This window comes from Platalea leucorodia, assembly GCF_965183815.1.
Source record: "Platalea leucorodia genome assembly, chromosome: 3".
Taxonomy (NCBI): domain Eukaryota; kingdom Metazoa; phylum Chordata; class Aves; order Pelecaniformes; family Threskiornithidae; genus Platalea; species Platalea leucorodia.
In genome coordinates, this window is record NC_138825.1 from 47,376,797 (window position 1) to 47,388,922 (window position 12,126).

Here is a 12,126-nt window from a genome sequence, read left to right on the forward strand (position 1 = left end):
TACCCTCTATTGTCTCTTGCCAGATAGATATATATAACCTGGTGAGGTTTCCACTGATAAAGAAATCAATCAATCAATCAATCACCCCGTTACTTTTGAATCAATCTAAGTCATTCTTTGGTAAAACTTTTCAGGCTTGGGGACCTAAAACCAGCTGGTCCTCTAAGCAACACGGTTTCTGCCCTGTAAGTTAGTGCAATTCTGGTTTTGTCCATCACTGTTAACCTTTAGAATACAGAGTTTTTTGCTAATTGAGTTGTGGACTGAAATCAATAATGTGTAGACGGCAGGGTAGTATTTCACCTCAGTATCAGTCCTCCCCTGTTTCAATCATACCTCTCTCTCTCGGCATAGTTTTCCAAAGCTTCAGCGGCCTTCAGATTCCACCAGCACCAAAATGTGGTGTTTCAGCCATGGCCACCAGCTCACAATGATGCTTGTCCGCTACAGTGTTACTCAGAACAGGAGAACTCTTTGGGCTTGCTCTGGTTTAGTGAGGTTTAAGGTCTGGTTGCAACTGGACTTCTTTCTTTTTGTAAAACACAATGCTATGTTATTTTGCTAAACATGTAATCTGCTTAATTACAACTACTGTGACAAGCCCTGAATTCTAACAAGAATAATTCCTACAGAACACCCCACAGTGATAATGGGAAACATACTGCTATTAGTGACATATTTTTTTCCTGCCAACTGTGTGCCAAATGAAGTTCTAAAATGGACCAACAAAGTCTTGACAGTTACAAAAGGAAAAGAAAGAAATTTTTGTTCCTAAAAACTTAACAGTCCATTACAACAGATTTTTAAGCAACATTTAAGATACAGCTGAAATCAAGAAAAAAATGTAATTGTTATACTCTGATTTCTCACCTGTACATTGACCGTGGCAGTTAAGATGTGAGGCAGTATTATTACTGGTTTACTCACTGGTAATACTTACAGTATTACTCACTGTTTGTTTGTGTATAAAATGTTTCATCCTGATTAAAAAAGAAAATCAAATGTAATGTATTTCTATTTTAAATTCACTGATGTATTTGGTTTCTCCTAATTTTGCTGTGTTCTAACTGGGATCAAATTGCCTTACATTACATTAATAAAAACAAAGGAAAAAAAAAAAGACAGAAAGAAAAAGTCTTAACTGGTCCTCAGTTCCTGGCTGCCTGCCTGTGAAGGTTTTGTTTGTCAATACGCTTGCTTCAGGGTTTGTGTCTATCTGAACTGCTTCGTTTAGCACACTGGGAGGACAGCAGCGATGCCTTACAGGATGGCAGGCACTCTCAACCGCAGCCCATGGTGCAGACTTACGTTGCTTGTCCCAGAATCGAGTAACTCCAAGTAAGGTATGGAGTTTTCTGTAATGCCCACCTAGGACTGCTGAGCTATGTCAGTTTATGACAAGCTCTTAGTCCCAGGGGAACTTCACAAGATGACCCTGTTCAACAAATAGTATTGAGATGACGACTAATTTAAGTCTGTTTCTGGCATACAGATTCCCACAGGGCATTCACATATGCAATTTTGTGTCAGCTTTTCCAGTGGCACTTTCTGCAGGACATGTTTACATCCAGCTGCTACTAGGAACAAAGTTTCCACCTCTCTAGTGGCATCACTTGGCATTTTTGGATAAGGACAGCACTGGTGGTGTCACAAGTTCCTTGCTTTGTCACTCCAGGTGTGGTATCTTCTTCTACTTACCCTCCACCCCGCCTACGCCACCAATAACAATGAATGCATCAATGGGAGGGTGAGGTGTCTTCCAAGCCCAGAAGCTCCTTTACAAGTCTTTCACCAAACTGTGCGCGGCTATACCTTGTCACATGGTAGGCCTCTGACATTTTGTAGAGGATGTAGGCATTGTTTATAGCGATGCTGATGGCAAACCAGAATACTTGTTGCCAGGTCTTGTTTGGTTTGTGAGAAATGAAATACCTAAAAAGTCAAGAGAGAAGGGGAGGGAAAAGCACTGTTCAGTCAAACACTTGCAGCTGGGATGCAAGAAATAACCCCAGACAAAGATTCTGCAGTCCCAAAGGAGTCCCTGCAGGCCCAGGACTTAATACCTAGTGCAAGTATCATCTTAAGAAATTTTCTACAATGCATTTGACAGTCATTTACAGTTAAGTTGCACAATTTTGGGAATTTCTAGTAGTGTCTAAAAGAACAGACTTCCTTGCTCTCAGAAGCAAAACCTCAGCAACACTCTCCCCTCTGTATCACTCCATGTAAGAAGAGTACCAATACAGGCTCCTCGAGCTTACCCATGACAAACATCCACGTGACGGGAGCTGTGGGTCTGAATCCCTTCAATTTGTAACTAAAAAAAAGCCTCAGGCACACTACATTACAGTTTGGGGAAGATGATTGCTGATGCTTCTCCTCTTGTTTATCATCTCTATTGCGAGCAAAGAATGATTTCTGCTGCTGTCAACAGTGGGTGGGAGGATGTGGGAGTAGAGCCAGAGCGCGCAGTGCTGGTATGCAGAGCACCTCTCCATAAGGCAGAACTAGAAAGGACTGACATCCTTGTATTTAGGTTCTGAGTAACCCTAGGACTGCCAGAATATTCACCCTTTGGTCTCAGGCACTGTTTAACATCTTTGTCGGTGACATGGACAGTGGGATTGAGTGCACCCTCAGCAAGTCTGCCAACGACACCAAGCTGTGTGGTGCAGTCGACCCGCTGGAGGGAAGGGATGCCATCCAGAGGGACCTTGACAGGCTGGAGAGGTGGACCTGTGCGAACCTCATGAAGTTGAACAAGGCCAAGTGCAAGGTCCTGCACATGGATCAGGGCAATCCCAAGCACAAATACAGGCTGGGTGGAGAATGGATTGAAAGCAGCCCTCAGGAGAAGGACTTGGGGGTGTTGGTTGATGAGAAGCTCAACATGATCCAGCAATGTGTGCTTGCAGCCCAGAAAGCCAACCTTATCCTGGGCTGCATCAAAAGAATTGCGACCAGCAGGTCGAGGGAGGTGATTCTGCCTCTCTACTCCACTCTCATGAGGCCCCACCTCGAGCACTGCATTCAGCTCTGGGGTCCCCAACATAAGAAGGACATGGACCTGTTGGAGCAAGTCCAGAGGAGGGCCACAAAAATGATCAGAGGGCTGGAGCACCTGTCCTATGGAGAAAGGCTGAGAGAATTGGGGTTGTTCAGGCTGGAGAAGAGAAGGCTGCGGGGAGACCTTATAGCAGCCTTCCAGTACCTGAAGAGGGCCTACAAGAAAGCTGGAGAGGGATTTTTACAAGGGCTTGTAGTGATGGGGTAATGGCTTTAAACTGAAAGAGAGCAGATTTAGATTAGATATAAGGAAGAAATTCTTCACTTTGAGGGTGGTGAGGCACTGGAACAGGTTGCCCAGAGAAGCTGTGGAAGCCCCTTCCCTGGAAGTGTTCAAGGCCAGGTTGGCTGGGGCTTTGAGCAACCTGGTCTAGTGGAAGGTGTCCCTGCCTCTGGCAGGGAGGTTGGAACCAGATGATCTTGAAGGTCCCTTCCAACCCAAGCCATTCTATGATTCTATAAGATTTCCCACTTTCCTACTTCCTTTTTTTTAGTAACCATTTAAATCTACTACCTCACCTCTTTTTCATATTGATTTTCTCAGATCAGATCCCAGTATCAGTCTCCAGCAACCACCACCTCCTCTTTCATCTCTTCTACTGAATTCTTGCTGCCTTGCCTAGAACTGTCTTGGAAAATCCCTGTTGCTTTTTCTCTCCGCTCAATTTTTAGTTCTTGAAATCTTCTGCACCTCATTGCTATTCCCACAGCCAAGCTTCACCACTGCTATTCTTACTCATTTCTGTTTCTCCCTGCTACATTAAGAGTTAACACTGAGGACCCCAACAGGAATTCAGGAGCCAAAAGATCTACATTTTTCTCTCCCAGATCATCTAGGTCAGCTTTACATCCACAACTGAACGTCCTTTTCTTCTGGCTCCAGGTGACACAAATACCACCAGGGCAGACAGTCACCTAAACACCATCTGCTGCTAGGGGTGGAAAGCTGAGCTAGCCTGAGAGACTTATGGGGCCCTTGTTGAATTCCCTATTTAGCCTGCAATTTGTTGTCGCCAAGAACATCAGCCTGCTGGCTCATCTTCCCAACGCTTCTTAAAAATCATTTACAAGATGCTAAGAACATGTCTCTTTTTTTTTTTTTTTTTTTTGACTGGTAGGTGGGTATATAGAGCCAAAAACAATACTAGCAATGCAGCTCTTGCCCTTGTGCAGAGCCAGAGCTTCTGATCTTTGACTGAAACAGGAGTTTGTCAGAGATTAACTCCGTGAAAGCAGGACTGGGCCCTCAGCTGCAGCTCAACATGGAGAACTCAAACATTGCAGCAACAGAGAAGGAGTGAAAGAAATGCATGCACATATTCTTACTTACTTGCTGTATTTGTCATCATATTTGCAGATATAGCTAAGGTGAGCAGCAAATGCTTCAACCGCCAACGGGCATGGAATCTCTCCGCTTTTTCTCTTAATTATAACTCCTGCATCAATTAGAAACATAACAGTTTTAAATCCATGTGATAGGTCTAGCAATTAAAAGATACGGTTTCTATATACGGTTTATTATAAAATAAACCTTATTGACAGTTTCTGCCCTAAAACTGGGAAGTTATCTGCAACAGAGATGCTAATTTGTTTTTTTTTCATTGGTAGTGCATTGAGTGAGTGGAAGGGAAAGAATGGGGATCATTTTTCAGTTGGAAATGAAAAGATGTTAGACACAAACACTTTTACCATATGTTCAGAAAAAACACACGTTGCCAGCGTCCCACAGTAGCCCCCTACAGACAGTGTATTAGTGTCTCTTCTGTTGGTTCACAATGAGTTGCGGTCACCTCTAGAGCTGTGACTTGATATTTTATGCTTTGAGTTCTGAAGGTCCCAAATGAGTCCTTTGAAATTAAATCCTTTGCTTATCTCCACCCATGGGGGCCAAGAGCAACAGTACCTCCACTCCACTGGGTGCTAATTGACCAAGAAAAGAAAATACAATAAGGAGCCAGCTGGCTAAACCCAGTCAAGACAGACGTGATGCTGGTGGGTGAGTTGAAGGAGCCACAACCACAGTATCTTTGAACTGAGACGCAGCCTGGTTCACTGCTGTGGGGAGCCAGAGCTCAGATGCACGCTTAGGTCGCTCAGTGGAGCTAAGCACACATTGCCTGTGAGTGATGTTCCCTGCCCTGCCTGGTCAGCTGGCTAGACAGTTCAGCTCATCATGGGGGATGATTATCCTGCCTACTGCAGAAATCTGTGGTAAGGCAACAAGTCCTCTGCAGCTACCTACTAACCACTCTCATAGACAAAGATGTGGTGCCTAGAGCAGATTACAGCAAGAATGGGCCCCGTTGCCTCACATGGTGCATCTTTGACCTGGCCTTCTCCAACACTACAGCAGTATTTCTGAGTCCAATGCTCTCCCAAGAAAATCCCCTAGCTCTTCTCTGATTTATTCATCCTCTCCTCTGCGTTTCCTCATCTGGGGGAAGCTGCTTGTAGGAGGGAAGGGTAAGTAATACAAACTTGTAGTCCTTTATTAAGGAGTCCGTTCCCTAACTTTTGACTTTATGTCCCCACAGGGTTTGATGGTCAGCTCTCCAGGGTATGGACCATCTCTTGCTCCATGTCTATGGCACACCGTCTAGTGAAGATCCCTGCTCTTCCCCAGGCACAACACTGGTTTTCTCCAGGTCTAGAGAAGCACAGGCTCGGTTGCATCCTTGCTCAGCATTGTTTCAGTACAGGTACAACCCTGGGCTTTCTCATTTCTCAAGCCTTCAAACTCCTTGCCTGCCTTCTGCCAACTGTTTTACAATCATCCCTAAAATGCTCCTCACGTTTTGATTACGGACTTCACCACTTCATTCCTTCAGCTGGAAGTCTCATTCCATCCATTATCTCTGTCAAGCCCCCTATGCTGTCCTAGCTGGCAGGCTCTATTTTGAAGCAAGACTTAGGACACAGACTAAATGTCACGTTACAGCTGAGCCATCCAGCAATTTATTTGGGGCCTTTAAAGTCTGATTTTTCAAGAGTCCAAAATGATATCACCTCTAAATTGTTCAATACACTCTCACCTCTGCCTCCCCAGGCTGGGTGTAAATGTAGCCCAAGGGGAAGGGAAAAAACACAATCAAATAAATAAATCCTTCATTACCTTCACATACTTATTATAGTGCTTTTTTGATCCTTTTAATGAGTCCTACAAAAATCTGGGCAGTGTGAGGTAAAAAGGGCTGATATACCAACAGCCTGCTGCATCAATGCTGCAAAACCACTTGCCATCCCACCTGGGCAGGTCAGGAAAGCGTAAGTATGTTCCTGGTGCCCCTTCTTTCTCCTCTTGCTCTCCTCTCTTCTCTTTCTTCCCCCTCTCCTCCTTTGGAGGATTTTTATTTCCTTTGCAATTTGCTTCGTATTCACAATCCTTAAAAAAATACATTGCACTGGCAGCTATGTGGGTACCATATACTCCCTCTCACTTTCTTTTACATTCCACGTAACATTCCTCTGTTTTGAGAATATAAATAGCTTTATACGCACACTATTTTTATAGCCTTTCCTAGGCTTGTTTCATAGCCATAGGCCACCTCTCCAGGGAAGACAAGTGTTGGAGCGGGGTGGTGCCTAGCTGCAGGTCTCTGTGGCAAGCAGTCCCAAGCCAGCTGACTCACTGGCACATCGGATGAGCTACTTCCCCTCCTGGTCCTCCCACAGCATCCCTGTGTTCCCGTCCCTGGCAGCACTCCAGGGAACACACCGCCTGTGCTGCAGCCGCGGCCTGCCTTTGCCAGCATGCTGCAAGGGCTGCCGGCCACGACGCTGCCACTGCGGACAGGCATCACCTTCTGGGTTTGGTTTTTTTTTTTTTTTTAAAACCATTTTTTTTTGTTTTAAGTTTTTAAGCTGTATGCTCATCAAGCAAAGCTCGGGAAATACCACCCCAAATGAAACAAGCAGAAAGACAAAGGTGTACATATGTTTGCTTCCTCAAACACTTATTCTAAGCCAATCTGTGACTTTAGGAGCTAGAATAATGTTTTTTTTTTTAAAAATGGAGGCTCAGTAATACTAGCACTTGCATCTACCTTGGCAAGCATTGAGATTTCATAACATAACTGCATGTTCCAAGCGCTATATGGCTTTTTATCAAGACTTAGATTTGCTACAGTTCTTTATCAGAATTGCAGACAGTCAGCATTGTACAAGGTCTAACGTTCAAGGTCTTCCCACCAGAGTCTTCCGGCCCCATCCCCACTCTCACCATACTTGGACAAACCCCCCTGAGTGTAGTCTCACAAAGGACACATGCAAATTTAAAGTTGAAACGCTAAGCTTCCCCGTCCCGAAACATACTTTTTAACATTATGCTTCTTTCCCCAGACTTTCCAGTTCTGGGCCAACCTCACAAGCTGATTTTTTCAGGAAACTAGTCTGTCACCAGGCACTTCTCACTCCAGCTCCTCCTGGGCTAAGAACCACACAGGGATTTATACAACTGCTTCATACAATTGTGATGCCTCCACAACATCTCCGATCTTCTCACAAGTCACTTGTGAGATGTCAACACGCCATTTGCAGCTCTTTAGTCCTTGCATATGTGGCCCAAGCTTTGTTTTCTATCTTTAGCTATTGTCCATTTAGCTTTTAAGTAGAGCTGGTTGGTGAAGAGCAGCTGTGAAAGCTCTTCTCAGAAAGAAGCTACTTCTTAAAAAGATCTCGGTTTCAACAAGTTTTTGCTAAAGATGTCATTCTGGTCAGCATGCTGTGCAGCAAGTGAGGTTGCTGCCTGCTCCATCATGCTTCACATGAAAAATAGAAAAGATTGTAGTTATTTCTGGAACATAGTAATGGAGATGCTGGGAAAGTGGGCACCAGATCTAGAGTGGAAAAACAAAAATGCAGCCTTGTCCCACAGACGGAGAGATCTGGGCCAGCACATACATCACCTGCTTTAGAACAAGGGTAACTTTTTACTCTCTGGGGGTGCCAATCTCTTTTGGCTTCTCAGTTCTTCTGTACAGGTCCACAGAAAAATTAAACTCAAGTTAAAGCTTAAGGGAAATTAAAAACCCAACTGAATTTTGTTCTAAGCAGAAACTTCATACTTGATAGCAGAGTAAGCAGGACATTTCTGCAAGACTAAAGGAATAAGACTCATCCTTTAGCATCTGAGATGATGTATTATGACACATTGGTTCAAAACATTCATAATAAATAACCTGCTGCATCTAAGAATAGTATTCATAGATCAGCTCTGACAAGTGTACTGCCCTCCTGGTGCCTCTGGCTTGGGTGGGATTTGCACTCCAAGTACAGGAAAGATTTACCTTCTTGGCTTTCCTTTAAATTGCAATAAATAGCTCATTATTAGCTACATCCACCTCTTTTCTCATCCTAAATTTTGTTTCGACCATCTCTTGCCTCCTGTTTTCAAGGTTTTCTCTTCACGGCCTCCTCCATCCCCATCAACATTTACGCTCAACCAAGTGCAAACACGTACCATGCATCGTCAGGCGATCCCACTGGCACCAGTCTCTGTCCAACTACCTTGCGTGGGTTTTATTCCCCTGTGTCCCTGCCTCCTCTCCCATCTAACACACAGGCACAGCAGGTCTGTGCTACAGGCTTGCCTCAAGGAGCATAGATTCCTCCGCTTCCTCCTCTATATTTACATGACTTAGAAGAGACTTTGGTGCTCCAGCTTCAAGTTGGTTTAAACTAGCATTGCTGCACTGACTTCAGAGATGCCAAGTTAAGAGGCAGGCAATCTGGTCTCCTCTCTTCCTACTGAGTCTCCATCTGTTCCCAGCTCTCCGCTACACACTCTCTTCCCCCCAGCACCACTCTTTAAAAAGCCAGTCTCTGTTTTCTGCTCTGATTCACCCTGAACTATGTCAGCTGTCCCAGACAGCATTTGGTGAGCAATGTGTTGGGCAGGTCTTGCCCACCACACACACAGGTCCTAATCAGTGGATGTTAAACTACCCCACACGTGCAACCTACAATCCCATCTATGCCAAAACAGACCCAAGGCTGATCACAAGCACAACAGCTCACACCTCCGTGTGCTGCTTGTAAAGGATGCTAACAGTGCAGAGTCTGCTTTTGCCTCCTCTTTTAATGGGGCACTTAACACTGACGTTTACAAACAGAGTATTTTTGTAGTAGTATTTATCAATTATAACCAAAGGCTCTATGCTAGCCTACAAAAAACAGGTGACATGTAGTGATAACTCTTTGTCCAGTTAGTGCAGCTGAATAATCTGAATCCAGCAAAGTGCACAAGGGAGACAGCACAAATCCTGATGGTGAACGCCCCTCATGGGGAGCAATACTGCTCCAGGGACTGGCTTCAGCAGGGTCCCCAAAGTGTCATATTTCCTTCATGTACATATTTTCAGCACTTATGCTCAGACACCAGTCCATCCGAGTCACCAAGTCCTTGCTCTGCTCTGGTGCCTGGCAGAATCCCTTGGGATCAGCCATGCTTTGCTAAGGTAACGAGCCTTCTGACAAAGTATTGAACAACACACTAAGTCAACTTCTCAGCTTACCATACAGGGATTCAAGGCCTTAACTTTTCTTCTGTAGCCTCTACACACATGTGAAAGTCACTCTGGATTCAGAACATGAGTGTACAAGATGCCTTTGAATTGGTGGCTTTACATTTAGAGGTTTAGGTTAATCTTATTTGTCTCAGGCAGTTATACATAAATCTGAGTGATAAAAATGAAAAGAAACTGAAGCAACGTTTTCACTGAAAGACAAATTTCAAAGAGTTAGCTAATCATATTGCCTCTTACAGAAGTTTCCAAACCTTCTTAACACCATCTGTATACTTTCAGAAAGGAAAAGATTTCAGTATCAAGCAGCTCTTTGCAATTATTTGAACTATCCAAGTCATCTGTTTTGGTTTCTTTTCATCAACTGCTAAAATCAATTTACCATACAACAGGAAGCCTTAATCATATTTACTTCTGGCAAAAAGATGTTTGTTTATGACTAAGTTTTTACTGGATAAGATAAATTAATTCTAGGATCTGCTCAGAGTCCTAAGTACATCATGACGTTTATTTATTTCTCTGTAGCAGCAATCCTACGCAACGCTTTGCAAATGGGGCTAGTGTAGTGTTATACAACAACCGTCCTCCCTTTTCTGACCATCAGCAAAGATATGATCTTTATACCTAAAAGAATACTGCCTCCACCAGCTCAGGCAAAGGAGGCTGCACTAGCAGTAGGCTTTTAATCTTTGTATGGGAGAAAAGAATGTGTAGGAAGACACAAAAGGGAAGTCATCGCTACTGCTACTGTTTATCTAGGATTATTATGATCAAGATCTTTGTTCAGGCTTATTATCAAACTCAGTGACTCATTTTGCCTTGTCACATAAAGCATGTGGACTTTCCAGATGAGCAGTAGGAATATCGCTTACCTTGTTGAACCGGTGAATAGGCGTTGGTCAGAAAACGAAAGTGCCCTTTATTGTACCAGCAGATCAAGGACATGTTTCCTTTCATTCTTATTCTGTACTGCCCTCTGGACTGGGGAGTTTCAGGGTTGCTCAGCATGGATGGAGGTAGGCCTGTGCAGTCACTCTTCCTGGCACTCAGCAACCCACAGCAGTAAATCTCTGCATGTGAACAAAAACATTCCCTATCAGCAAGCCATTGTATGGACCCAGAAAGCAAGAGCAGTAGATCAAGTCTGAATGACCCGACTAGAGAAAGAGCTTGTCCTACAACTTTCTATCCCAACAGATATGTTAGCCAACTGGCCTTCTCCTGTAATACCAAAGATTTGTGTCCTACATGAATGTCTCTGGAAACTGAGACAAATGCAGAAAACCTGCTCTCTTGATGAAATATATTGACACCTCCTGCACAGTCATGATGAAATGACAAGGGGAAATATTCAGGGTATCTATCTTCCCAACAATAACATCTATAATCTGCGTAACAGTCTTTGCAAGATGTTTAAAATTGGACTGAAAAAAAACCAAAAGTGGTGATATGCATTACAGAAAAAAATCAGAATTTATGATCCAAGAGTCTGTCCTGGTTTCGGCTGGGATAGAGTTAATTTTCTTCCTAGTAGCTGGTATAGTGCTGTGTTTTGGATTTAGTGTGGCAATAATGTTGCTAACACACTGATGTTTTAGTTGTTGCTAAGTAGCGCTTACACTAAGTTAAGGACTTCTCAGCTTCTTGTGGTCTACCGATTGAGAAGGCTGGAGATACACAAGAAGCTGGAAGTGGGCACAGCCAGGACAGCTGACCCAGACTGGCCAAAGGGCTGTTCCAGACCGTTCGATGTCATGCTCAGTATATAAACTCGGGGACAGCTCTCCGGGGGGCTGCTGCTTGGGGATAGGCTGGGCATCGGTCGGTTGGTGGTGAGCAATTGATTTTAATTTGCATCACTTGTCTTTCTTGGGTTTTATTTCTCTCTCTGTTTTGTTATTTTCCTCTTCATTACATTTTTTAAAATAATTATTATGTTATTAATTTATTTCAATTATTGAACTGTTCTTATCTCAACCCACAAGTGCTCTCACTTTTACTCTTCCGATTCCCTCCCCCATCCCACTGGGGGAGGGGGGAGAGTGAGCGAGCGGCTGTGTGGTGCTTAGTTTGCTGGCTGGGGTTAAACCACAACAGTCTGACATTTAACTAAGAATAAACTGTGGAGGGAGCAGGGAGGTGGGGAAAGCTACAGCATCTTAGATGTTAACTGAAATAAATTCTCCTACATGACTCCAATGATGCTTTTAATCACAATATACATAGCTGACAAACTCTGGTTTAATCTACTGCTTCACTGTGCTGCCCAGTTCTTGATTTTCAGCTCACTACTCCTTGCACCTCCATCAGCTGTTTTTTTTTAAGGAAATGCTGCTTAAGCAATTAAGAACCGCTGAAACCACTGGTTGATTTTAAAAATGCATGTGCCAAAAGGATGGAGAAAATGGAAATACAAGTTCAGTGAAAATGGACTTTAGGGAAAGAAGATAAACCAAACAGTGCCCTAGTTGAGCGAGCACTGATCTTGTCCTGCACAGACATCAGAGGCTCCACAGGTGACATATTCTGGTGCTCACAG

General features: G+C 43.8%; 1 protein-coding gene across 1 annotated transcript in view; it reads right to left on the reverse strand.

The window, feature by feature from the left end:
- Positions 1–1,583: 1,583 nt before the first annotated feature.
- PGBD5 (piggyBac transposable element derived 5) overlaps positions 1,584–12,126 on the reverse strand; it is a gene marked incomplete at its 5' end in the record, with an annotated part of 67,584 nt that continues 57,041 nt past the window's right edge. Inside the window, 3 exons of the mRNA XM_082306352.1 lie at positions 1,584–1,932; positions 4,397–4,502; positions 10,460–10,657. Coding sequence (XP_082162478.1) covers positions 1,737–1,932; positions 4,397–4,502; positions 10,460–10,657 — 500 coding nt within the window. The 3' untranslated portion in view covers positions 1,584–1,736. The remainder of the gene's footprint in view (positions 1,933–4,396; positions 4,503–10,459; positions 10,658–12,126) is intronic.